The sequence below is a fragment of the Corythoichthys intestinalis genome, chromosome 14, assembly GCF_030265065.1.
Source record: "Corythoichthys intestinalis isolate RoL2023-P3 chromosome 14, ASM3026506v1, whole genome shotgun sequence".
NCBI lineage: Eukaryota > Metazoa > Chordata > Actinopteri > Syngnathiformes > Syngnathidae > Corythoichthys > Corythoichthys intestinalis.
This window is the reverse complement of record NC_080408.1, coordinates 17,760,871-17,786,701: the sequence shown is the minus strand read 5'-3', so window position 1 is coordinate 17,786,701 and position 25,831 is coordinate 17,760,871. Positions and strand designations below refer to the sequence as shown.

General features: G+C 37.1%; 2 protein-coding genes across 2 annotated transcripts in view; both read right to left on the bottom strand.

The window, feature by feature from the left end:
- The window catches only part of LOC130929829 (supervillin-like), a 64,692-nt gene extending 50,711 nt beyond the window's left edge, over positions 1-13,981 (bottom strand). Inside the window, exons 1-2 of the mRNA XM_057857391.1 lie at positions 13,966-13,981; positions 13,697-13,768 (exon numbers count right to left, since the gene is read on the bottom strand). The gene's annotated coding sequence lies outside the window, so the exon portion shown is untranslated. The remainder of the gene's footprint in view (positions 1-13,696; positions 13,769-13,965) is intronic.
- Positions 13,982-16,729: 2,748 nt separating this feature from the next.
- The window catches only part of LOC130930501 (junctional cadherin 5-associated protein), a 33,988-nt gene continuing 24,886 nt past the window's right edge, over positions 16,730-25,831 (bottom strand). Inside the window, exon 4 of the mRNA XM_057858485.1 lies at positions 16,730-24,053. Within this exon, the coding sequence (XP_057714468.1) occupies positions 24,044-24,053 (10 nt within the window). The 3' untranslated portion in view covers positions 16,730-24,043. The remainder of the gene's footprint in view (positions 24,054-25,831) is intronic.

Sequence of the window (25,831 nt, the reverse complement as noted above, 5' to 3'; positions counted from 1 at the left end):
CGTATTTTTAAATTGTCTGCACCCTAAGATATATATATATATATATATATGTGTGTGTGTGTATATATACATATATACATGTATATATATACATATATACAGTATACGTTTATATATATATATATATATATATATATATATATATATATATATATATATATATATATATATATATATATATACATATAGAGGATTGCATAAAGTTAGAAATAGATGACAAGTTAAATTTATTTTAAATGACATTACAATACAACACGAGTACACGTATACACCTCACCAGTGGTGGATGAAGTACTCATTTTTAAAAATTAAGTATAAGTGCAGATGCAAGGGCAAAAATACTTAAGTAAAAGTATCTAAGAAAAAAATTACTCAAGTAAAAGTACAAAAGTACTTAGTTCAAAAATTACTTTTCAAGTATAAAGTAAAAGTATTTTCTCCAGATGCAAAAATGTGATATATATTTTTTTTATATTTTAAATATAGATATATCATATAACTGTGCAGAATGGAAAAAAAGTAATAAAACTGACTGCACTGTAAACAGAAGCTTAGCAAGTTCCAAAAACTGCCACATTCTGTTGGTCAGGTTATGTTTTGTTACAGAGCCGTTGTGGGAGGGCTCCCGATGTTGCACCTGCAGCCAATTCAAGCTCATCAAGACTATTTAAACCCAGGCGATCCAAGGGAAGGGTGCTGAGATATTTCCTTGCTGGCCGCCATTGGACGTCTTTGTACTTTCGAGCTTCTTATTCGCAATTGGCTAGTTTTGCCCCTGCCTTGGTTTGTTTGTCTGCCCCCTTTGTTTGGTATCCTCTACCTTGTGCACGTATTTGAGTGTATTTGTGTTACTTTTGTCACAGCGGTTTACCCTCAGGTTATTTATCCTGATCTCCGTTGACTTGTGGTCCCGGACCCTTTTTGTTATCTCTTTTTAGCAATTGCCTGTTTTGTTTTGTTTTGTTTTTGGTTACAATAAACCAGTTTGAATGACTCTCTTGTTGTCTGTTTTGAGGGCCAATCTTGTTTTCCGCATTAGCCGACCCTAACAACTCCAAAACTTATCTTAATGGCGGATTGCAAGCAACTACAGGGTGCATACCCCCACCTACTGTAAAAGAGTCTGCAGCACCCATTTGAAGGCACGCAGCTCTCACTGCTGTTTTTCATTTGTCAATATCTTGTTCACCTGCCTAATCTTGCTTATACTCGTGTTCCTCCCAATAAAGGTATAGTTGGGGCTTATTGATTGCACTGGATGCATGAAAACGAAACCATCAATTCACAATGAGAGAGAAACAAATAAAACTAACATTTAACGCAGGCGACAATTTGAAAAGTAGTGGAATAAAAAGTATAGATACGTGCTGTAAAATTTTGTGACGTAAAAGTAAAAAGTACCACTTCATATTTGTACTCAAGTAAAGTACAGATACACAAAAATGTATTTAAGTATAGTAACAAAGTAAAAGTACTTTCCACAACTGCACCTCACATATTTAACCCACCTGTTACCTGTCACCTGTTTTGCTGGGTCAGTTTGACTAAAGGAATTTTTGACGGTGTCGAAAAATTATTTAAAAATTAAACTCGGACTAATTGGCTGCCATTGACGGCAATTGACTGGGAGGGGCCCAGTCAAAATGGCTCGGATGTCTATTGCCGTAAATAGCAATGAGAGTTAAATGTGTCAGGAACTGAATTTTTAAAAATTTAATCTAATTGTAAGCATATGCTACTAACACTCATTAAGCCACGCCAAACGCGTTTAATTTTCCAAATTTTTTTTTTTTTTTTTTTTAACAAAAAGATGGGTTAATTTGACCTCCATGACTATTAAATATCCCAATATAAACCTCCATGACTACTAAATATCCCAATATAAAATAACCCCATCGATATTTTCTCAGCAAAATACGTGTTAAAATATTATATCAATAAAAAATGGACTATTTAAAACAGGAAAAAAATGCAAAGCAATTTTGACATTGTTGACAACATTTTTAGTTAAAACCACAACTTTCACAAAACAGCATAGCTTCAAAATATATTTATCTTTTTTTTTTTTGTTTCAGTCGATACAATAGTTGATGAACCAATCAATATAGTGAGCCAGATCAATATTTTGTTACATCTATAATATTTAACCAAATGCTATAATATTATCCACAATTTAATCAGTTTTTTGTTTTGTTTGTTTGTTTTTTACCATTCAAAAACTTGATTACAGATCACATCTGCACATATTCCGGACCAAATTTTTAAAATCCTCAATGGCTTTTGAAAATAGGACTCCAAGCATGACTGTTTCACCATGGTAGATTTAACCTGAGACCCTGCATACTCATTTGAGGACATTAGATTTCTGCCTGTGAGACCTAACAAACGTCATTTTTAAAACCTTTGGCAGCTTGGGCACATTCAGGGACGTTGTCAGCCCCCTCTTGTGGAGTCTACACTGCTTAACATCGATTTAAATGAATAAAGAAATGGCGCCAAAATCTGCTTAAAGCTTCTCCAGTAGCTCAGCGAAGAAAACTCAAAAAGGTCATCTAAACATCGAAGTTCTCTGAACAAAAGTAGTATATTTATGTTAAATCACCTCTCTTGCTTCCTGTGGCATAAAAATGACACTATTTAGTAAAACCTGCAAAGGAAAACACTAATACATCTTGTGTCCTTATTTGAGCATTTTAGGATTATTTGACAATTTTGATTGGGTGAAGTAGTTAGCTAATTTTGAGATTATTTAATTTGATTCGTAGTTCCAACTAGTCTTTCAAGTGTCAAATTTACTAATTTGTGTGATAAAATAAACTAGGAAAGATTAAGAAATGTTTAAAAGTAAAAACGAATTTTTTTTTTGACCATATCCACTAGCTAATTAGCTAACAGGCTAAATAACTACACTTAATGCAAACCATATTTCTCTGCTATGAATTTGATTTGAATTTGGATTAGGCCTTCACAATATATCGTGTAAATATTGCCATCGCGATGTGCGCATGTACAATAGTCCTATCACAGGATGTGCGATTATTATTTTTTTTTTTTTTTCTGAACACGTAAACTTTTGGTTTGCTTCATAAAAGCAGCAAATGTGACAAGACATGGCTTCCTGTATCCCTTATACAGTGTATCACAAAAGTGAGTACACCACTCGCATTTCTGCAGATATTTAAGTATATCTTTTCATGGGACAACACTGACAAAATGACACTTTGACACAATGAAAAGTAGTCTGTGTGCAGCTTATATAATAGAGTTAATTTATTTTCCCTTCAAAATAACTCAAAATTTACCCATTAATATCCCAACCCCTGGCAATAAAAGTGAGTACACCCCTTAGAAACTACGTACATCCCTAAATGTCCAAATTGAGTACTGCTTGTCATTTTCCCTCCAAAATGTCATGTGACTCGTTACAGGTGTGCTGTCAGCATTGCTGCAGAGATTGAAGAGGTGGGGTGGGGTCAGCCTGTTAGTGCTCAGACCGTAGGCCGCACTCAACATCAAATTGGTGTGCATGGCTGTCACCCCAGGAGGAAGCCTCTTCTTAAGATGGTGCACAGGAAAGCCCACCTGTCTCATTAGACCATAGGACATGGTTCCAGTAATCCATGTGCTTTGTTGACATGTCTTCAGCAAACTGTTTGCGGGCTTTTTCTATAATATCTGCAGAAATGCGAGGGGTGTACTCACTTTTGTGATACACTGTATATACAGCAAACTTCATCATTCGCAGATAAACCCCCCTTAGCCTGGATTAAACGGTATTATACAAATACATTATCATATCATGGTTTTGCAATTTTTTGCACTTTCAGTTCTTAAATAAATAATAAATACCGTATTGGCCCGAATTTAAGACGGTATTTTTTGCATTGAAATAAGACTGAAAAAGAGGGGGTCGTCTTATATTCGCGGTCTAGACGTTATACCCATTCACGACGCTAGATGGCGTCAGATATCATTGAAGCGATGTTCTGTCATGACAGATCTCGGCTATTCTCAAGTTTAACCAGCTTGCATTATTTTATTGCAATGTTTTTCCTTATTCAGATTTGTTTCAAGACTACAGTTACAGTTAGACTTCACTGTGATGGTTAATGCAGTTATTGCAATTTTGTTGTTTTATCACAATAGATTGGTTTATTTACATTTCAAAAACCAGAAGCCATTCATTTACGAATGTGATTGCACTTTAGTTTACATATTTAAATGTTCAGATATTAAGATTTGAATGAGGCTAAATGACATGCTTTTTCTCTCAAGTATATTGTTATAATCATTTGTTTCGGATGTACAGTAATTATTTTCTGTATAAAAATTAATTTGGTGTCAAAAAGTCTTTTTTCAAACTTGAGTCTTTGAAAAGAGAGGGTCGTCTTATAATCAGGGCCGTCTTATATTCCGGCCAATACAGTAAATAAATACAATTAAAGTAAATTGAAGCACCCTAAATCTATAATGCACCAATAAAATAATTACAGAACCTAACATAACATTTTTATAATTAAGTAGTGCTGCAACAGTTAATCGATTAACAAGAGTAATTCGATTAGGAAAAAAAGAGTTGAACTAAATTTTGCTGCTTTGAGTAGTCGTATAATTTATGTGGCATTTTAATGATTTTTTAATGACTTTTATTGATTTGGGTAGCTACACTGCCCTCTAGTGGCAACAGTGAATATAATACAACTCATTTTACATGACTGAATCCAGCTGCTCCCTGTTAAGACCAACATAAGTTTTTGTATGAGCTAATGTTTTTAAATGCATTCATAATTTATTTTATTGGTACGTACATTAAGCTTTTTTTGGGGGGGGGGGGGTGGAATATGTGTTTGAACCATTTAATAAGAGCATTGTAAAAAAAAAAAAAATTTTTTTTTTTTTTTAAAAGCATTTTATAGCATTTAAGCTAGCGGACTTTTGCTATGTAAGGTAGCAAATTGTTCTTTTTTTGTACTTAGATCCTCATTTATTTATACCGTTTGAGGCTCATCTCAGATATTTTAATTTTTTTATGTTCCTTATCCGAATACTCGATTATTCGAACTAACTACTTCATCAATTAATCGACTACCAAGAAAATCGATAGCTGCAGTCCTATAATGAAGAATGTGATAAATTGTTTAAAGTATATAAAATAAAGAAAAATTAAAGAATACATGGAGAAATGAGTTAAAGCAAGGGAGAAACTCTGTAAAAACCTAATCTAGTAAAATAGTGAATGCAACACACTAATATAAAAAACATGTTGAGTCAACCAGTCTCGCAAAATAACTAGCTAAATAGCAAGCTATTCAAGTCAAAATTCTTCTAGTTTTAATATTGCAATATACTGTATATATCGCAAAATATCTCAAATCCCCAAAAAGTCACAAAGTAAGTTTTTTTGAATGATATTTTCCAATATCGTTCAGCCGTAATTTGGATTTTGTTTTATCATTTTTCCATTAGCGGGAAAATTCAATGTGTAGACAAACAGATGATCCCATTTACAGGGGTATGTCCATTTTGACAGTAGCCTATTTCCCACTAAAGCCAAATCCAGTGGGAATGAAAATATTCATGCTAGCTTCTGAATTTTAGGAGAACCATTTATTGTTTGAAGCTAAAATTTTGTGTGTTAACCATTTAGATCAGCTAAAACTATCCCACATCGGGCCGCAGTGGGTGCAGGATTTCTTTCCAACAAAACAGGACAACACGTTTGGTGTAAGTATAATCAGTTAAATGTTGTCAGGTGCTGCTTCTTTTAACAGAAACCTCATTGGTCAAACATTGGTCTGTGCTCGATCGGTAGAAACAAAAACCAGGATCCACAGTGGCTCTTCAGGACCGGTTTGGACACCACTGAATTTTCAATCTTTCTGGTCCCAAGCAGTAAATACAGTATATATACTGTACAGTGTAATACAGTGTAAAATACCCACTGTCCTCATATACGGGCATCTTTTATTACAAAATGGCTTCATGTACAAAAAAAAACATATTTTGATGTGAAACTGAAAGAGAGATAAAAAATGTATTGCAAAAAAAAAAAACTCGGGTCTCAGGAGGTTACTGTATCATTATGGTTCTTACTGGAATTAGATGACTTTTGCATGCAAGCAAAAACATTCATGTTTAATGTGCACTTGTTGCAGTACAAAAAGTAGCCTGGTGTCAGATCACAGTTGACTCTGATGCTTTTTCTCACCCTTTCACACACGTGCATGCACGCACCCAAACACACATGCAGCCTTACACACTTGTCCCAGCTCTCCCCTAATAAGGCAACATGTGTTGTGAGTGGCTGCTGCGAAGAGGTCACCCTGTCCACCAGCAGAGGCTTGTGTTTACAAGACGGCAGCCAGCCTTGTTGTGTCAGACCCTAACCCCCACCCGACTCAAACCCCCCAGCCGTTTCGTTTCTTATACGCTCTTTAAATATTCGTCAGTGGCTGCGCATGTGTGTGTTATTGCGCAAACCATCTTATGTTGAGATGTTGCATTATGTGGTGATCATTTTTGGACCAACATGTCATCTCTTGAGGGACGGTATCAGATGTTCAGCTCGGTTCTTTGCTCATCATCATGACCATCAAGCCAGATGTGTTGCCTAATGCTAACTGCGCTTCACTTGGGGTAGACAGTACTCTGCTTAAAAGTGAAGTTTGTCAAATCAACCAAAAATGTATATATAAAACATCAGAACGGCTTGAAATTTTTGTTTTTAGGGGAGTGCATCATCAAGTTTTTATTCATTTTCATTTTAATTAATTAATTTGTTATTTTTTTATTTTGCAATTTTCCGTTATGTTTAATCTATTGTTATTATTATTTGTTTGCTTAAAAAGTATTTTTAAAATAATTATTCTTAATTATTTCTAAAAATGTAACTATAATATTTCTAATATTCATCATCTTAAACATTTTTAAGGAAAGTAAGAACAACATGAAACTGCAAACTGCTTGCGGTAAATTCCCCCCAAAAGTGACACTTTTTCCTAATAATATTATGAGTCTCATCAAATTATAATATTACTTCTTATTATTAGTACTATTATATTTTTTATGGTTTAAGTTTTAAATATTTTCAATTTTATTAATTTTTTTTTTTTTCATTTAGCCATTTTCCGTTATGTTTACATTATTGTTATTATTTGTTTGCTTAAAAGTTATTTTAAAATAATTATTTATACTTATTTTTAAAAATCCAACTATAATATTTCTAATATTCATCATCTTAAACATTTTTAAGGAAAGTACAACATGAAACTGCAAACTACCTGCGGTAAATTGCCCCCAAAAGTGACCATTTTTCCTAATAATATTATGGGTTTCATTAGATTATAATATTTCTTCTTATTATTATTATTATTTTTTTTTTTTTATGGTTTAAGTTTTTATTTATTTTCATTTTTATTAATTATTATTTTTTATTTTAGCAGTTTCCCGTTATGTTTAATTTATTGTTATTATAATTTGTTTACTTAAAAATTATTTTTAAAATAATTATTAATACCTTTTTTTTTTTTTATCTAATATTTATAATATTCATCATCTTAAACATTTTTAAAGAAAGTAAGTACAACATGAAACTGCAAACTGCCCATCAATTCTTCAATCACTGAGGGATAATTAAACAAATAACTTGCTAAAAACTCTAAATTACATATTGTACATTGTATAATAAATTAAAGATTTTTGAAAAACAATAGAATGTAACTCGTGGAATAAAATCTATGATAGTATATATAAAACATAATCTTTTCTTTTCAGGGGAGTGCGGTATTTTCCAGCTATTCTCTCAATAACAAAGGTTTTTCAATTAAATCAGATCATTTGTATGGTAAAAATAAATTTAATTAATGAATAATTACGCCAATTGTAGCCTTTTCCCTTTTTCAGAAAATAAAGTAAAATAGAAACATAGTACTACATTAAATTTTTCTTTAATTGATGGCGCTAGACGCCCATTCCATTTTGAGTGGGAGGGGCAAATGAACGTTCGTTCATTCGAAATTTCATTGCCAGTGTTTCTGATTTTCTGGGCATTTCCAGTAGATTTCTGTTCATTTGTTCTGTTCCTATTAATTAGGGGGAATTGCCAGGTCACTTCCTGAGTGACTGAAAAACAACAGCAAATGACCTGAAATACCCCAAAATTAAACTCATTGGTTACCAGTGACCACCATAGACGTCCATTCTGTTAGAATTGTATGTCTACCAATGATAAACTCAATTCAATTCACAGCAGAAAGATGAAAAGAGCTTGATTTTCTGTTTATTACTTGTATATTGTAGAATTATTTCCTGACAAATGTATCGATAATTGTTATATACTGTATTATATATTGTGAGATAATCATTATCGTGAGCCTTGAATTGCAAATCGTATCGTATCGTGAGGTACCCAGAGGTTCCCACCCCTATTCCAAATAGATGTGCCGATTACCCGTTTCAAGGTATACTGTACGTTGGTATGAAAACATCACCGCAAAATTTTTCCTTAATACCATCCCTAAGGTATTAGCTATTTTTTAGGTCACAAAAATGCAGGGCGAAATCACTCGCTTGCAGCTACAGGGCTCAACCCTCTCCCACCGGTTGTTGCTTAGTGTCAGTGAGTCAGCCGTGCTACACGATGACTGGAGGAGGTGAAACTCCTGAACTTTTTCCCTTATCGAAGAAAATGAAATCGCTGGTATGGGAATACTTTGGCTACAGAAAAGTTACAGACGGCTGCGGCTTAGAGGAGGAGGGCCAACCGACATGTAAAACATGTTTGCTGAGGGTGGCTGCCAAGGAGGTAATACCTCCAGTATGATTTCGCATTTATACAAAATTAAAGGTTAGTAAACACTGTCATGAACGTTTCCCACCAGCTATGAAAGTTAACTCCAGCGTGTTTAGTGTGTCTAGCGGTGGTAAAACCTAGTGTTTTTTTTCTCTCTGTCACTCTCTCTCACTGTCTGTGTTGAGAAAGATAGTGTTGGTATAATGTAAACATGATATGAGTCATACACACGCGCTTTTTATGGAAAATATTTCAATTATTTTTGTTCTAATGGTAAAAATGTTGAGCCGTGGCTGTGGGTTTTAGCTCACCTAAAGGACTGCATTTATTTTCATTTTATTTAAAATGTTTTTTTAATTGATTTTAACTTGACATTATACTTGTGTTCAAATGTGCTAATATGTTTTGAAAAATAAAAATCCTGTTCAATGAATTTTTTTTTTTTAAACCCAGATATCTCAAAGGCTACGTTCATACTACAGGTCTTAATCAGGGCCGGCCCAGCCTATACGCAGACTATGCAGCTGTTTAGGGCCCCTGACCACTTGGGGGCCCCCAATCTGGCAATTGTTTTTTTGTTTTTTGTTTTTACTACAGTTTGCTTTATTTGACTTTTGTGAGTTTTGATGCTTGATTACAAGCTTAAAAAAATAAAAGTTTTTCCTTAACTTCTTTCTTTCCTCTTTTAGAAAAAGGTTTGACGCTATCTACTGTAAGTACTGACAATCATTTGGGGTGAGAAGTTTTAAGTATACAGTGCAACAAAATCTGATTAATATACAAAATATGGACGTATGGGTTGGATTGCATGTATGGGTTTCACAGTATACTGTGCCGAAATGGTGGGCCAAAAATACGGGCCCCTTTGCATTACTTTGCTTAGGGCCCCCAAATGGCCTGGGTCGGCCCTGGTCTTAATGCACGAATCCGATTTTTTTGGTGTTTTTCCGACTCGAGTGAGGCATTAACTTGACGGTCTGAACGTGACAAGTCGCATAGAACTGGACCATTTCAAATCCGATCTGGGTCACTTTCGTATGTGGTTCAAATCCGATCTGGGCCACATTTTTCCAGACTGTCGCGGCAGTCTGTACTGTCCAGTCTCTCAAATCGGAATTCATGCAGCAATTACGTCATCTTAAAGCGAGAGAGACGCCACGGTAGCGGTGCAGCTGTGCGTTATTAGCGCCTAGCTTGCCTTGAACAAGGCTTTTTAGGAAGGGTCGGACTTGACAACAGACATTTAAAAAAAATTAAAATTGGTTGAGGATAAGCCTGAGAATGATCGGTTTTCTGTCTGCTCCATATAAGCAATATTTAAACATTGCTTACACGGCCGAGAGTCGGGACAAACTGTGCGTATGTGTGGGTGACATGCACGGACAGTGCATGCATGCTATCGATCCATATACTTTGAATATAAGCCTAAACTGGGATTATTTATGTCTGTTGTTTGTGTCCTCTTTTTAAAAAGCAAAATATGATATCCCTGGAATGACGGATGACAGCCAGCATGTGTGGTCATTTGTTTTGATGCTTCTGCGCATGCGGGTCTTGCTCAGCGCTTGTCGGACTGCGAATTAGTGCGCATGCGTAATACTTGAATGGTCTCAATGGACAAAGGCAGTCTGAACGGGCACGCCAAAAAAACAGATATGACAAAAAATTGGATTCGTGCATTAAGACCTGTCGTATGAACGTAGCCAAAGTAACACATTTTAGAGCCGTAATTGCAATAACGAGACACCGTGAAACTGTGATATTTTGGCTTAAGGTTATCATATCGTCAGAATCTCATAGCGGCACATGCCTAATTTCAAACCATGAAGACTGTGAGCCGTAGACTGAGTTGCACTGTTTGTTTACAGACTAGATCAATCCTACGTGTTACTACATCAATTACAAACAAAAACTACACTTCTACGACATCCAGGAAGTTTTTCGGTTTATCGCCGAAATAAACAAATCCGCAGTGTACATACACTTGTGTTATAACGCGCAATAACGTTGTAGTTGGTATTGTATGACACACACACACGAAGGTGTTTGTGTGCATCAATGTGGTCATGTGTTTCTTGATGAGGTGGGCAGGTGCTGGAGTGACCGCCGCACACACTACGCGCAATTTACACGAGGTATGATCAACATGGCACTTCGGCATGTCGCAAGTGCGCCAGGTGTACATGTACCAAAACAGCTCACAAACAGTCATGTGCTGCTCAAAGGGGGACGACATATAACATGCTCATATCATGATGACGATAAAGATGATGAGTGCTCTGTCATTACTTTAATACATGACAATAAACATAAAATGTTTGGTATTTCCAGGATAAAGTTGCCCTTTTTTTTTTTTTTTTTTTAAGAAAAATACCCAAAATATTTTCAGAGAGGAAAAAAGTTTCACAGCAAAGTCTTATAAAGTAATACTAATTCCACCCAAAAGTAAAACAATAAAAATAAATAAATAAATAAAACTAAAGGTATAAGCTCCAGGCAAATATGCTATATGTTTTACAGGGTAAAAAAATGCTAATTTAAATGTTTTTGAATTTTCAAGGAAAGTCACTTATTTTGATGATTAAAAAAAAGTATGTTTTGTACAAAAAAACAAACAAACATATTTTAGAGGAATGTGAAATGTAAAAATGTGCAAATTTTTTTTTATAGAAAATGTATAGATAAAATCATACATCTTCAAGGACAATTTTAACTCATTGGCTGCTAGATTCTCCCTGGCAAAATGGATTGGAAATCTAGCACGCCGCTCACTTTAAATGAATTGGACGGCAATTGTTGTCAATGAAAGGCAATGACAGGCCAAAGGCTTGTCAAGTCGCCACAAAAGTAATTATTGTTCTTCTTGTTCTTGTGGACACTTACTTTGAAGTCCTACTCCTCCATCATTTGCGAACCGATCGTCTTGAAACTTAGTAGCTACAAAGCATGGGCCAGTGTCTATCAATCCTCGGAGTCAATTTTTTTCTATCATTTGGGGAGCATGTGGGAGGTAATCAGGGCTGGTTGTTTATTAAATGCCGGATTGGTTGTACATCATTAGTTAGACAGTAGAGGACTTTGTCACAGCTTTAAGCAGAGGCGTTGCGTCCCATTACACAAACCAGGCAATTGCCTAGGGCCCCCAGCCAGCAGGGGCCCCTAGAGGGCCAACAGATTTAGCACACGCAGCTTTACTGCACTGTCGCAGCTACAAGTGCGACAGTGCCAGTGAAAGCCTTGTGTCTGAGTTCCCTGAAGAGGCCTCTTCGCTCGTTCTACACCCCCCCCCCCCCCCACGTGACTCAGAGTGAGAATGAGCGGCGATTTGGCTTTTTTTTAATTGGTGTATATCCAAAATGAAGAGAAGCTATCCTTCTGGAAGCGACAAAAGAAAGAAAAAAAAAAAAACAGAAGAGGAAAAAAGGAAGCAAGAAAGCGGTGAGTGTACTATGTTAGTGTAGTTTTATGTCCTAATGTAGAAGAAGCCGGGTACTTTGAGTCTCCTAAAAAGCGCTCTATGAGACCAAGGCCTTATTATTAGAGCTGTCAAATTTATCGCGTTAACGGGCGGTAATTATTTTTTTTAATTAATCATGTTAAAATATTTAATGCATTTAACGCATGCGCGGGATGATCCACTCATGCATTGCCGCAAACAGACTACAATGGTGCCATTTTATGTATATTGAGAGCTAAGAGGCTTAGACAAGCGAGAAGAGTGGACTCAGGCATTCATTGGGGCCGTGTTATTTATTGGCATAAGCTTTGGCATCTCTTCCACAACAACTATTGTGGCGAGCGACGTGGGGTAGAATGACAGGAAATTATCTTTTTCTTAACACCCTACATTGAACACAACGCAGAGAAGATATACCATTTAAAGCCACCACTGACAGTCATGGTTGCCCAACTTCCCATCATGCATTTGGGCGGAACAGTTAAGTCGCTACAGTATCATTTACTGAAAGCACAACAAAATTAATATTCCTATCCCTCAAAAAAATAATGCTCACAAAAAGAAAAGTGCTCAATGCAAAGAGAACTGGCATTCCCAATCAAAATAGCTATGCAAAATAATACTCAGTCTTTGGTCAAACTCTATTCAAACATTACATTTAGCTCAACAAATACACTAGATGACAATATTTAGTCACAATATACATACTATCAGAGGTCTCGTACGTTGTGAAGTCATCACTCAAATGAACGTAAGGTACAATGAACCCGGAAACTACGGCGTCAGTCGAAGGGCAAAACGCACTAGAAAAACTTCTCTAGATCTCTAATTAATTTAAAACTCGCCCTTGACACCTTGTGGTGTATTTCAATCACTACCTTCCACAATGGCGAGCTACAAGTCTTTCTATCCGTGGATCCCTTTCACAGAAAGAATGTTAATTTTAATGTCATCTTGTGGATTTATTGTTATAATAAACAAATACAATATTTATGTACAGTTTCCATTCCAACAATAATTTACAGAAAAATATGGCATATATTAGAGATGGTTTGAATTGCGATTAATTGTGATTAATTTTTAAGCTGTGATTAACTCGATTAAAATTTTTAATCGTTCGACAACCCTAGTTATTATACTTTTATTAAATATACTATTGCTCCAAGTCCAACTGTCCCCCTTACTTGCACACGCTCGAATGGCCCCATGTTGCTTGATGCCTGGGGCCCCTGGGGACCCTTGCTAAGCCTCTGGGTATACCAAATGTTGAAATGACCTAAGAGACCCTAAATGTAATGTCCACGTATGTGGACGCCAGGTCTTTATGGGGTTAAAGTTTATAGATAGTAAAATAGTACCTTGCCCAATAAAGTATTAATGCAACTTTTACCATATTAGTACATTGTATCACAAGCATGCAGGATGGAGTGGCCAGGTTTAGTACTCACGTGTATCCTGCAGGTGTAGAAAAGGGCTGCCTGTTTCTTCTTAGGTGCTGCGGAAGCTGCAGGTGGGAGAAACTAAAGCCAAAAAACAAAAACAATTCCAAAACTATATTCAAGGGTAAATGTAGTTTGGCTTTATATTGAAGGGTGGGCAAAATTGATCAAATTAATCCATAAAGTCCACATTGAAGTGAAGCAATTGTCAACCGGGATCGAGTGGGAGAGGTGACCCACCGGCGGGGAGGGTCGCTCGGCGCGATCGGTAACCCTACCTCGGGGCCCACCATGTATGGGCTCAACACTAGACCGGCGTCTGCCATAAATAGCCGGGAGGAGCCCGCTCGGACCCCCGGCCAATCCGCTGCTAGCCCGCCTGAGGGTCCCGACACCCCCGGGTTGACCCTCCCGCCTGCTTTATAAACCACACAGAGGGGGAAATACACCCGACAAGAGGGATTATGTCAAATCTGAGGCACATTGTTGGGATTGTAGCAGGAGGGGAGTCAGTGCTGGGATTAAGAACACACTCAGTGCTATGACCCTGGGGGTTTAAAGGTGCATTGGAATGCACAATGGGAGAGCATTTGGTAAATTTGTAGTTATGTATGCGTGACCGTGTTGTATAAATATAAAAATATAACATGAATTCCAGGTTCCATGTAGTAAACTCGTTTCATAAACTAATAGTCCTTTGTCGCCATCTTGCGGTGAAAAAAATTTACACTTCTCTCTTCGTTATAATATGTTCTGATTTATCGCGATTAATCATATGAATTTTGACGCCAACAGACGTCCAAGCATGTGACATTTTTCGTCCTTCTGCTGTGAATTTTAATGAAATCATCACTTGTAGACGTCCAATCCATTTGAAATGAGAGGGCAGCAACAAATGGACGTTTGTCAAAAAAAAAAAATACTCTCGGTAAAACTCAATTTAAATGAGTTTATCACTTGTTTCAAGATGAATTTACCAGAATTTTCGGACTATAAGCCGCTACTTTTTTCCTTCATTTTGAATCCTGCGGCTTATAGTCCATTGCGGTTTATTTGTTGATTTATTTGGGTTAAAAGGTAATACCTTTATTTGACAGCGGTGTCATAAAAACATCATAATTGTGACATGACATTATCATGGGCATTACTGAATGCTTATGACAGATGTCAATAAGTGTCCTCTGGCAAATTATGTCACTAACTCTATTTTAACAGTTAACAGTTAAGTTTTTAAAATATTAGTACTACTAACTAAGTACTCCAAATTAAAATCCAATCCAAACCAATTTAACTTTCTTCATAACAGGCCGTTAGTTCCGAATGTGCTACTTCCAAACAAACTACTTTTTGGTTACAAGGCATTGAAGGGAGAAAAACGATGGCCGGCCTCCAAGCGCGGCTGGCACTGCCAACTCACTCGCGCCCACAAGATGTGCCAAGCTCTCCAACACTTTGATGGCACTCGAGGGGAGAGCAGCGGGACAGCGTCATCTGACTGGACCCCCAGGACCCTCTAATTAGTCTAATGTGATGGACAAAAAGCTTCAACAAAGCACAATTGAATATGAAAAGAAGACTTTTCCTCTGAGACACATTGCTGGAATCACAATGGTTGTCAGTGAATTTTTGCTCAGGCCTCGTTGACTGGATTTTTAGCAACAAATGGTAATAAGTAAGTGTTTTATTTTTAGACTAGTCACATTTTCAGAATAAAATTTTAAAATGTTAACATGAATTGTCATACAGTGTATCACAAAAGTGAACACACCCCTCGCATTTCTGCAAATATTTAAGTATATCTTTTCATGGGACAACACTGACAAAATGACACTTTGACACAATGAAACGTAGTTTGTGTGCAGCTTATATAATATAGTTAATTTATTTTCCCCTCAAAATATAGCCATTAATATCTAAACCCCTGGCAACAAAACTGAGTACACCCCTTAGTGAAAGTTGTCATTATTGACATACATCATGTCAACTGTCAGTATTTTGTGTGGCCACCACTATTATCCAGAACTGCCTTTACTCTCCTGGGCATGGAGTTGACTAGAGCTTGACAGGTTGCCACTGTAATGCTCTTCCACTCCTCCATGACGACGATTTCTTTTAAATGATAAATCTGAATAAATAGGGCTACTTCACGGATTTCATTTATAACGGCGGGTTCTGGTCCTCATTAACCGCGAAAAACGAGGGATCACTGTACACCTTGAACGTTTGATATCCAAAGTTGTCTTTGTAAACATCATACAAACAGTTTTAGTTGTGTTTAGTAGAAGACAAGATTTGTTGGGCCAATCATTTATAGGAACTATCGCTAATGTCAGAGCAGAAGCTGCATTTTGTGTATTTTTTGCACTAGTGAAGATGACAAATACACATAGCAAAACAAATAAATTATAAATACAAATCCTAATAATATAATAATAATAATAATATTGCTCATAATTATGTAACGAATTAGGTTCTAATGCGGCAGTTGTGTTTTGCATGCTGTTCCTGAACGCACCGTGTGACTGTAAAATAAACAGATTTTTCCGTAATGGTTTTTACAGTTGAACTGTATTTTTTACGAAATTTCTCTGGCAACCACAGCTGCCAGTTTTTTTCCGTAAAATTTATGGGATTTTTAAAAAAAAATATTCACTTTCAAGATAAAAAGCAGTTCATTTTAGAATTCTCTTGAATAATTGCAAGAAAAAAATGGTGTATTTTGAGAAATTGTGGCAATGAGTGTTTCCAGAAATCTTTGGCATTTACTCTATTGGTAAGTCTTTCTTTTATTAGCCAAAGTACTGTCTGGCTGACCTCATGATTTTTTTTTTTAATCTGCAGTTTCATGCAATGAGCAAAAAACAAACAAGTAACACAACCATTAGCTTGAATGTGGGAAACTACCGAACATATTAAAAATAACTAAATTGTGCAAGCTAAAACGTTTGGTCATTCGCTGCCTCACTTTGCATATGAAATGTATGAAATCCTGGACATTATAGAATTTAAAAAAAAACAATATAAACCACAGAACAGAGAGGAAAATTGAAAAGAATTTTATTGGATCATTATTTGCGTATTTTATACTCTGCTAAGTGGGCAATGCTATATGACATCAATGGCACTGTCATTGGAGTCTGAGCAAAAGTAAATAGTCACATGTCCAAAAGACATCAAAGCCCAATTGATGAGAAAAGAGGCATTTTCATGCAAAGAGTTTATTTCTGAATGGAACTGCAGTGTCATACAACAGTAGCACAATCAAATGACTCTATGGTTTATCCTGCTATATGTATAGATACAAAGATCAAAGGCGTGTCTTAAAGGAAACAATGAATGACTTCTCTTTTGCTTTTTTTCTTTGACTTTACTCTAAAAATAGCTTTTAAATACTTGGCATAGTCTCGTAAATGAAACTACGAAACACACACGCTTTGCCTGTCGTCGCCATTTTTTTTTTGTTGTTCTTCTTTTTTTTTTAATGTATTTTATCCACCGAGAGAGTACCAAATGCAAATATACTTTATGAAAAAGAAAAGACTATTTTTTTAACCCTCGAACCTCTCGCTTGCACTCCATGCAAGGAAGAAAAAAAGATGTAGAAAAAAGCACTTAAATCTCTTATGAAAATAGAAAATATTACAAGTGTGCATAATCACTGCTCATGTTGCACGTCAAACTGTTGTACAAAAAAAAGTCCATCGAGACTCTTTTTTAATGTTGACGTTCAAGTGTTAGCGCTCACATGCCAATCACCGGGACTGTTTCTGTATGGTCGGGGTTAGTTTGCGTACCTTTTTAAAAAAAAATTAAAATAGGAGTCCGCTTGTTTTACGCAAAATCCAAAATAAAACGCAAACAGTGAGCGCTTTTCAAATTCTGCTACAGCGCCCCCGGCTGGAAGGACCACCGCTGACTAGTAAAACTGCTAGATGACGTGTGAAAACAGTGTTGCGTATACTTGGAGAATTCAGTATATTTGGCTGCAGTGTGATGCGATACTTGTTTTTTAATCAGGGAATTTTTGGGCCACAATCAAAAAGAAAAATGATTGCGTTGTGGGATTGATGTCATCTTTGATGAGAATGAAGCGGATAAAATTTTCTATTTTCAAGATTACTCATGTAATTTTGAGGAAAAAATTGCAAAATGCTGTCATATTTTCTAGAGAATTTTTTTTTGGGGTGAGAGAGTAATTGTTTGTTTTTGAGACAATACTTTATTTCTAAGGTAGCTATTTCAGCATGTTGCTCTCTATTGTATTTTTATTTTAAATTGCCTTTCAAGATGACATATCAGTTCTATGTGTTAGAGTTTATCAAGTTAATTTCCCCCAAAAATGCTACTCATACTCCAGTGCGACTTATATGTTTTTTTTCCCTCTTCGTTGCGCATTTTTATGGGCTGGTGCGACTTATACTCAGGTGCGACTTATAGTCCGAAAAATACAGTGTTACTTTAGTACAGACGCTACACACCTCCTCTGCACTACACATCGTTGGGAACCCTTGGTAAAACAACATCTGTACGTTTTCACGTTTTAACAGAGGGTCTGGTATCATCTCGGTGTGTTTATTCTGTTACTTTGTTGTCATTTATGTGAAGCGAAGCAACACGTTTTTGTGCTCAGCTAAATTAGCCACTTGTTCGGCAGCTATTTATTCCGGTCTGCGGTCATGGCATCGAAACTTGGAATTGAAATAAAAATATTCAAACGGTTCCGAGAGAACCACTATGTTAGTACTGGATCCTATCAATGCTTGATGCCCAACTCTAATTATTTTATGAGTTCAGTTATGGTAATTTAGATTGTCTTCCCATATGTTATAATGTTTTGACTTACATTTACCCCTTTCCACTTGCTGAATGTGCCGGTCCAGTTTTTTCCCTCCAATGCATGTTTGATTGGCTGATGACTTGACCCCCCCCCACACACACACGCATACTCCCACAGCCCCAACAGAATTACAGGTTGACGACATGCGCCTCCTTCGCCCCCTTCGAAGAGGAGGGATATTAGATATTATATCAGTTAAAATTTGCTAATAAAATCCAGACATTTATTCTCGAAGCTTTCAAACTGTTTCTTCAGTAGTTTTTGAAAACAAAGGTTTGAATCGAACGATGAAAGTTAGTATAAATCAATACAGATTTATTTTGCATTAGCCTAACTAATTGGGTTCATATTCATAAGAATACCCAGGGCCAGCCCAGCCTATACGCAGACTATGCAGCTGCTTAGGGCCCCTGACCACTAGGGGGCCCCCAATCTGGCAATGGTTTAATTTATATTCTATTTTGTTTACTACAGTTTGCTTTATTTCACTTTTGTGAGTTTTGATACTCGATTACAAGCTTAAAAAAATAAAAGTTCTTCCTTAAAGTCCTTCTTTCCTCTTTTAGAAAAATGTCGCTATCTACTGTAAGTACTGACAGTCATTTGGGGTGAGAAATTTGAAGTATGCAGTGCAACAAAATCTGATTAATATACAAAATATGGACGTATGGGTTGGATTGCATGTATGGGTTTCACAGTACATTGTGACGAAATGGTGGGCCAAAAATAAGGGCCCCTTTGCATTATTTTGCTTAGGGCCCCCAAATGGCCTGGGTCGGCCCTGAGATTACCCAGTCTGTTTGGTTTCATTAACGAACAAATGTACAGCAAAATGTGCTATAGCTGCTGTTGCTGTTATATCGTCCTTACAAATACTGAGACCAAATCTACGTCCTTTCTTCCTAGAATACTGTTAAGGGTAAAATGCCTTTTATTATTCACAAAATTTCAGGAAAATTAATAATAATAATAATAATAATAATACATTTTATTTATAGAGCGCTTTTACCGGTGCTCAACGGCGCTTCACAGTTGAGGGAAAAAAAAAAATAAATAAAGCTCACACAACACGGGAAGTACAAAACAATAGAGAAAAGAATTACAAATTAAAAGCCAGTTTAAAAAGGTGAGTTTTTAACAATTTTTTGAATGTGGGAAGATCAGAACAGGTGCAGATGGTTTTAGGGAGTGCGTTCCAAAGTGAGGGGGCAGCAACAGAGAAGGCTCTGTCCCCCCAAGTACGGTGTGTTATTTGTGGGGGCAGTGCGAGAATGTTTCCAATCAAAATTAATGTATTATATATTTTTTTTAATTCATATTCTCAAGAAAATTGTTTCATATGTTGGGAACAAAGCTTTTACGATAACTTTTTTTTTGCATTTTTAAAAACAGCTGTCTTAAAATCTTTAAAAAAAAAAAAAAAAAAATTAATAGACATTCTAGAAAAGTCATATGAAGTCCCATTAAATTAAGAAGAAAAATGTTCTATATTCAAGATAAAACAAGGTCCATTTTGAGAAAATATTAATGTTTTAATACCGCTTTATTCTCAAAAGATTGCGATCACAATCCTAATCTCTTTTCATTTTCAATGTGGCCCTCATATTCCTTCGTATGTTTCAGTAAGGCGACGTCGAAATTTACAAGAAATGCTGAGACACGACCGCTAAAATGCTACAAGTGTAAAAAAGGCTACATAACAATTACGAAGATTCATGACAAATTAATTTTGACGCATCCGTTGTTGATTTGATACAATGCAACGCTGGCTAATGCAAAAACACAAATGCTTCTCAAATACGTTTTTACAACCACTGCTATATTTTTAAAAACTTTTTTTTTTTTTTAATTATGCACTATTCAAAAAGTTTATCTAAAAACCCTGTATGTATTGAAAAACCCTATGCTATTCTCACACATATGTGTTTTAGCTTTAGCATTGCATTGTAGCTTTTAAGGACAACTACAAAAGAACTCCTTCTCTTTCCGGAAATGTGTGAATGCTGAGAGCCGAGTGGCAGTCGTAATTGAATAAGCAACCAAAGTTTAATTTCATTGGACGGCTACTTTCGCACATTTACATTTGGGGTGAATGCCAGTCTCCCAGCATTCACACGTGAGGTTTGGAAAAGAAGATCAACAACAGAAGAGTGCAAGCTGGAAGACAAGACGACGACAACGCGACACACGAAACACGACGCGACAAACAAAGTTTTCCATTGAAACGCACTGAAACGTTAAGGATGCTCTTTCTATGATTAAACTCTATAGACGCGCAGAGAAATAAAATTTGATGGCAAAAATACAAAATGCCTCTTAAAACTTTTAAAATATACTTTATAAATATTTTTTTTATACATTACGCAAACAGATTAACAAGGCGATGATAGGAAAAATAAATATTCAATGAAATGTATATAAATATATACAGTGGGGCAAATAAGTATTTAGTCAAGCACTAATTGTGAAAATTCTCCCACTTGAAAATATTAGAGAGGCCTGTAATGTCAACATGGGTAAACCTCAACCATGAGAGACAGAATGTGGGGGAAAAAATCAGAAAATCACATTGTTTGATTGTTAAAGAATTTATTTGCAAATCATCATGGTGGAAAATAAGTTTTTGTCAATACCAAAAGTTCATCTCAATACTTTGTTATGTACCCTTTGTTGGCAATAACTGAGGCCAAACGTTTTCTGTAACTTCCCAAGCTTTTCACACACTCTTGCTGGCATTTTGGCGCATTCCTCCATGCAGATCTCCTCTAGAGCAGTGATGCTTTGGGGCTGTCATTGGGCAACACGGACTTTTCTATGGGGTTGAGATCTGGAGACTGGCTAGGCCACTCCAGGACCTTGAAATGCTTCTTATGAAGTCACTCCTTTGTTGCCCTGGCTGTGTGTTTGGGATCATTGTCATGCTGAAAGACCCAGCCACGTCTCATCTTCAGTGCCCTTGCTGATGGAAGGAGATTTTTACACAAAATCTCTCGATACATGGCCCTATTCATTCTTTCCTCTACACAGATCAGTCGTCCTGGTCCCTTTGCAGAAAAACAGCCACAAAGCATGATGTTTCCACCCCAATGCTTCACAGTGGGTATGGTGCAATTCAGTATTCTTTTTCCTCCAAACACGAGAACCCGTGTTTCTACCAAAAAGTTCAATTTTGGTTTCATCTGACCATAACATATTCTCCCAGTCCTCTTCTGGATCATCCAAATGCTCTCTAGCGAACCGCAGACGGGCATGGACGTGTACTGGCTTCAGCAGGGGGACACGTCTGGCAGTGCAAGATTTGAGTCCCTGGCGGCACATTGTGTTACTGATAGTAGCCTTTGTTACTGTGATCCAAGCTCTCTGTAGGTCATTCACTAGGTCCCCCCGAGTGATTCTGGGATTTTTGCTCACCATTCTTGTTATCATTTTGACGCCACGGGGTGAGATCTTGCATGGAGCCCCCAGATCGAAGTAGACTATCGGTGGTCTTGTATGTCTTACATTTTCTAATAATTGCTCCCACACTTGAGTTCTTTACACCAAGCGTTTTACCTATTGCAGATTCAGTCTTCCCAGCCTGGTGAAGGTTTACAGTTTTGTCTCTGGTGGCCTTCGACAGCTCTTTGGTCTTGGTCATAGTAGAGTTTGGAGTGTGACTGACTGAGATTGTGGACAGGTGTCTTTTATACCGATAATGAGTTAAACCAGGTGCCATTAATACAGGTAACGAGTGGAGCCTCGTTAGAACTCGTTAGACCTCGTCAGAAGAAGTTAGATCTCTTTAACAGCCAGAAATCTTGCTTGTTTATAGGTGACCAAATACTTATTTTCCACTCTAATTTAAAAATAAATTCTTTAAAAATCAAACAATGTGATTTTGTGTTTTTTTTTTCACATTCTGTCTCTCATGGTTGAGGTTTACCCATGTTGACAATTACAGGCCTCTCTAATCTTTTCAAGTAGGAGAACATGCACAATTGGTGGTTGACTAAATACTTATTTGCCCCACTGTACAAGGCTTAACAAAAGTATTAGACCACCACCAAATTTACTAGCATTCGTCATGACTAAAAATAATTTGTTTCCCTGGAATATTTGGAAAATTCAGACCCTGAAACCAGTTTTCTTTAGCATGAAATTTTGTCAGCAAAGTGTTATGAAGCCACGCCTCAAAAGAAAGTCTGCCCTTTTGTTTTAGAGCAGGTGTTTCATGTTTGGTAGAACTGGACAAGCTAGTTTACCTTAGCAACATGTAGTGAAATACCGTGAACCTCATGAGTAGACCAGTCTCAAAAAGCCATGACTTTAAACATGCTGCCATTTTGGTTTGAAGCCTCCATTTTAAGTGTGTGTATGCAAAATCCAGTTGTTGTTTTTTTGTGTTTTTTTTAAAGAATACAACTTGTCTGATCACTCCAAAAATTTGAATGAGTCATAGCAAACTCAATAAATGGAAAATGTTAACCTGAACTAAATCTGAGTGACTTTGAGTTTTCATAGTTGGGTGTGGTAGGAATATGGAAGCAAGGTTTTACGAATTACCGTAAAGCACGGTAATGTAATACATAAATCAACTCCAAAACTATCACCCAATATAGTAGTGGTGGTCTAATCAAACTGTCAAGCACTGTACGTAAATCTATATGACGTAAAGCAGCAGCCCAAATACCCTGACACCATGTCCCTGTAGAATGATCACATGACACATTAAAGACGACGCTTCCGACAGGTAGCTCCATGACACCGCTCAGCTTATTTGTACAACAATATTGCTCTATCGTGCTTCCTTTTTTTAAAATGTGTAATCCATATTTTGTCCGAGTTGTGATAGAGTTGCTGTCAAACTTTATTGCTTCCTGAAGGTAAAAGAACGGCGGGAGCAGCACGGATTCGGTCGGACCTCACCTGAAGCAAGGCAACCGCTGCGCCGTGGACTGAACGGGCGATCATGTGATTAGCTTAGCAACTGGGGGGCAGAGGGGTTGTTGGTTGGGAAAGAGCACAATGTTGCCGAGTAAAATAAAGGCCGAGCTACGTCGGGAAATCAAAAACAGTTCTCGAGCCAAACGTGGCCGCCGCATTCGCAACTATATTTTGGTACAGCAAATAATAGCAAAACCCTTAAATTAATGCTTACATTCATAATGCGCAGATTCTCGAGTGTATTCGCTGTCGTCGTATGCATGGATGAGTTGCATAATGTCTGCCAATGAGAAAAGCATTGGGAGAGGACTGGGGGGTTAAGGAGTCATTAATTGTGGGTAGGCTGGGTCAGGCAGGGTTTGGGGGCACCTCCCTTTTGGCAGTGGAACAGCACTCTTAGAAGTCAAGCCGAGGGTGAGGGTGTGTACACAATGCTCTCGTCGGACAAGAAGGCCATTTCAGTGTCAAGAGATGAAGATGAAGGCATTCTAAGTTAGGCAGCCAGTTCACAGTGTTGTGTGGAGCGCTAAAACCTCAAGATGGGGACATGATGGACACAGCATTTTTCCCCACGCCGTCACCACTGTCTCCGGCTGTCACAGCGTTCTGTGGAGTAAAAAAAAAAAAAAGGAATCGTTACACAAAGTCCACCCCTCTTGATTTGAGAGAAAAGGTTAAAAAAGAACTGGCTGAGAGCTAGGAATACTGGATTGAATTCAATTTACCTAATGTGAATGATTTCAGAATATGGAACCTTTGCATATGAGGCCACTGCCCTGCCCTAAAGTTATTTTAATTCCATCTATCCGTGCATCGATCGAAACATCTCCTATAGGTCAAGTTTGAGCCTATCCCAGCAAACTTATGATGTCCGGTGGCCCTGCGACTGTTGTGTTTCATGCATAGGCGGAGTTTGACTTTAGGGGCAGGGGGGGCACAACATGTTCATGACACCAAAATGCAGTGTCAGCAACAAAATTAACTTACAAGAATATATATAATAATAAGTTGACAATGAGCATTTTTTGTTTCCCATCATTCTTGAGGGGAATTCTAAATCAGGCTGCTTACACAATACTTTTTGCCTAGACCGTCAACCATTGAATACACTATGGTACGCACGCCGGTGTCATACCAATGTAGTTGCCCCAGTCAAAAATTGCATCCCCTGGGCGGAGCCACATGGAGGTAAATTTGTGTCTTTATTATTCAATCCCCAAAAAAGTTGCTTCAATAAAAAAAAAAAGTTGCTTCAATCAAAATATATAATTTCAATCAAAAAAAAAAAAAAAAGTCGCTTGATTAAAAAAAAAAAAAAAATGTGATCGAATGCAAAAATAAATTTGAAACTCATACAAATGCATGTGGAAGCTATTTTTCTTTGATTGAATAGTTTTTTCAATTGAAGCAACTTTTTTGATTGAAGTAATGTTCATTTGTGTTTGGGCCACATTTTGGCAAGGACGTTTTTGTCTTTATTATTCAATCAAAAAATAAGTTGCTTCAAAAAATATATATTTTCAAAAAGAAAAATCAATCAAAAAAAGAAAAAAAATAATCATATAAAACATTTTTGAATGTGAAAAAATATTTTAGATTGAAAAATTTGCATTTGAACACTTAATTTTTCATTGAAAAAGTTTTATTTGTTTGAAGCAATCCTTTTTGTGTTTGGGCCATATTATGGGTAGGTTTGTGTCTAAATCATTCATTCCCCCCCAAAAAATTTAAAAAATATATATATATTTTCAATCAAAGAAAAAAATCATTTGAAAAATAAAATTGCCCTCCCCTAATTTTTTTTTTTTTTTTTTTTGGTAAAAATTATATGCAAAGCAAATGACCGTCTAAGGTGCTACTCACATGATCTGTTCGAAAAATAATTTTGACCCATCCATCCATCCATCCATTATCTTCCGCAGCAGCTTTAGCAGGGAAGCCCAGACTTCCCTCTCCCCAGCCACTTCAGCCAGCTCCTCCGGCGGGATTCCAAGGCGTTCCCAAGCCAGCCGAGTGACATAATGTCTCCAGCGTGTCCTGGGTCGACCCCGGGGCCTCCTGCCGGTAGGACATGCCCGGAACACCTCTCCAGGGAGGCGTCCAGGAGGCATCCGAACCAGATGCCCGAGCCACCTCAACTGGCTCCTCTCAACGCGGAGGAGTAGCGGCTCGACACCAAGCCCCTCCCGGATGACCGAGCTTCTCACTCTATCTCTAAGGGACAGCCCGGACACCCTGCAGAGGAAACTCATTTCGGCCGCTTGTATCCGGGATCTTGTTCTTTCGGTCACGACCCACAGCTCGTGACCATAGGTGAGGGTAGGAACGTAGATCGACTGGTAAATCGAGAGCTTCGCCTTTTGGCTCAGCTCCTTCTTCACCAC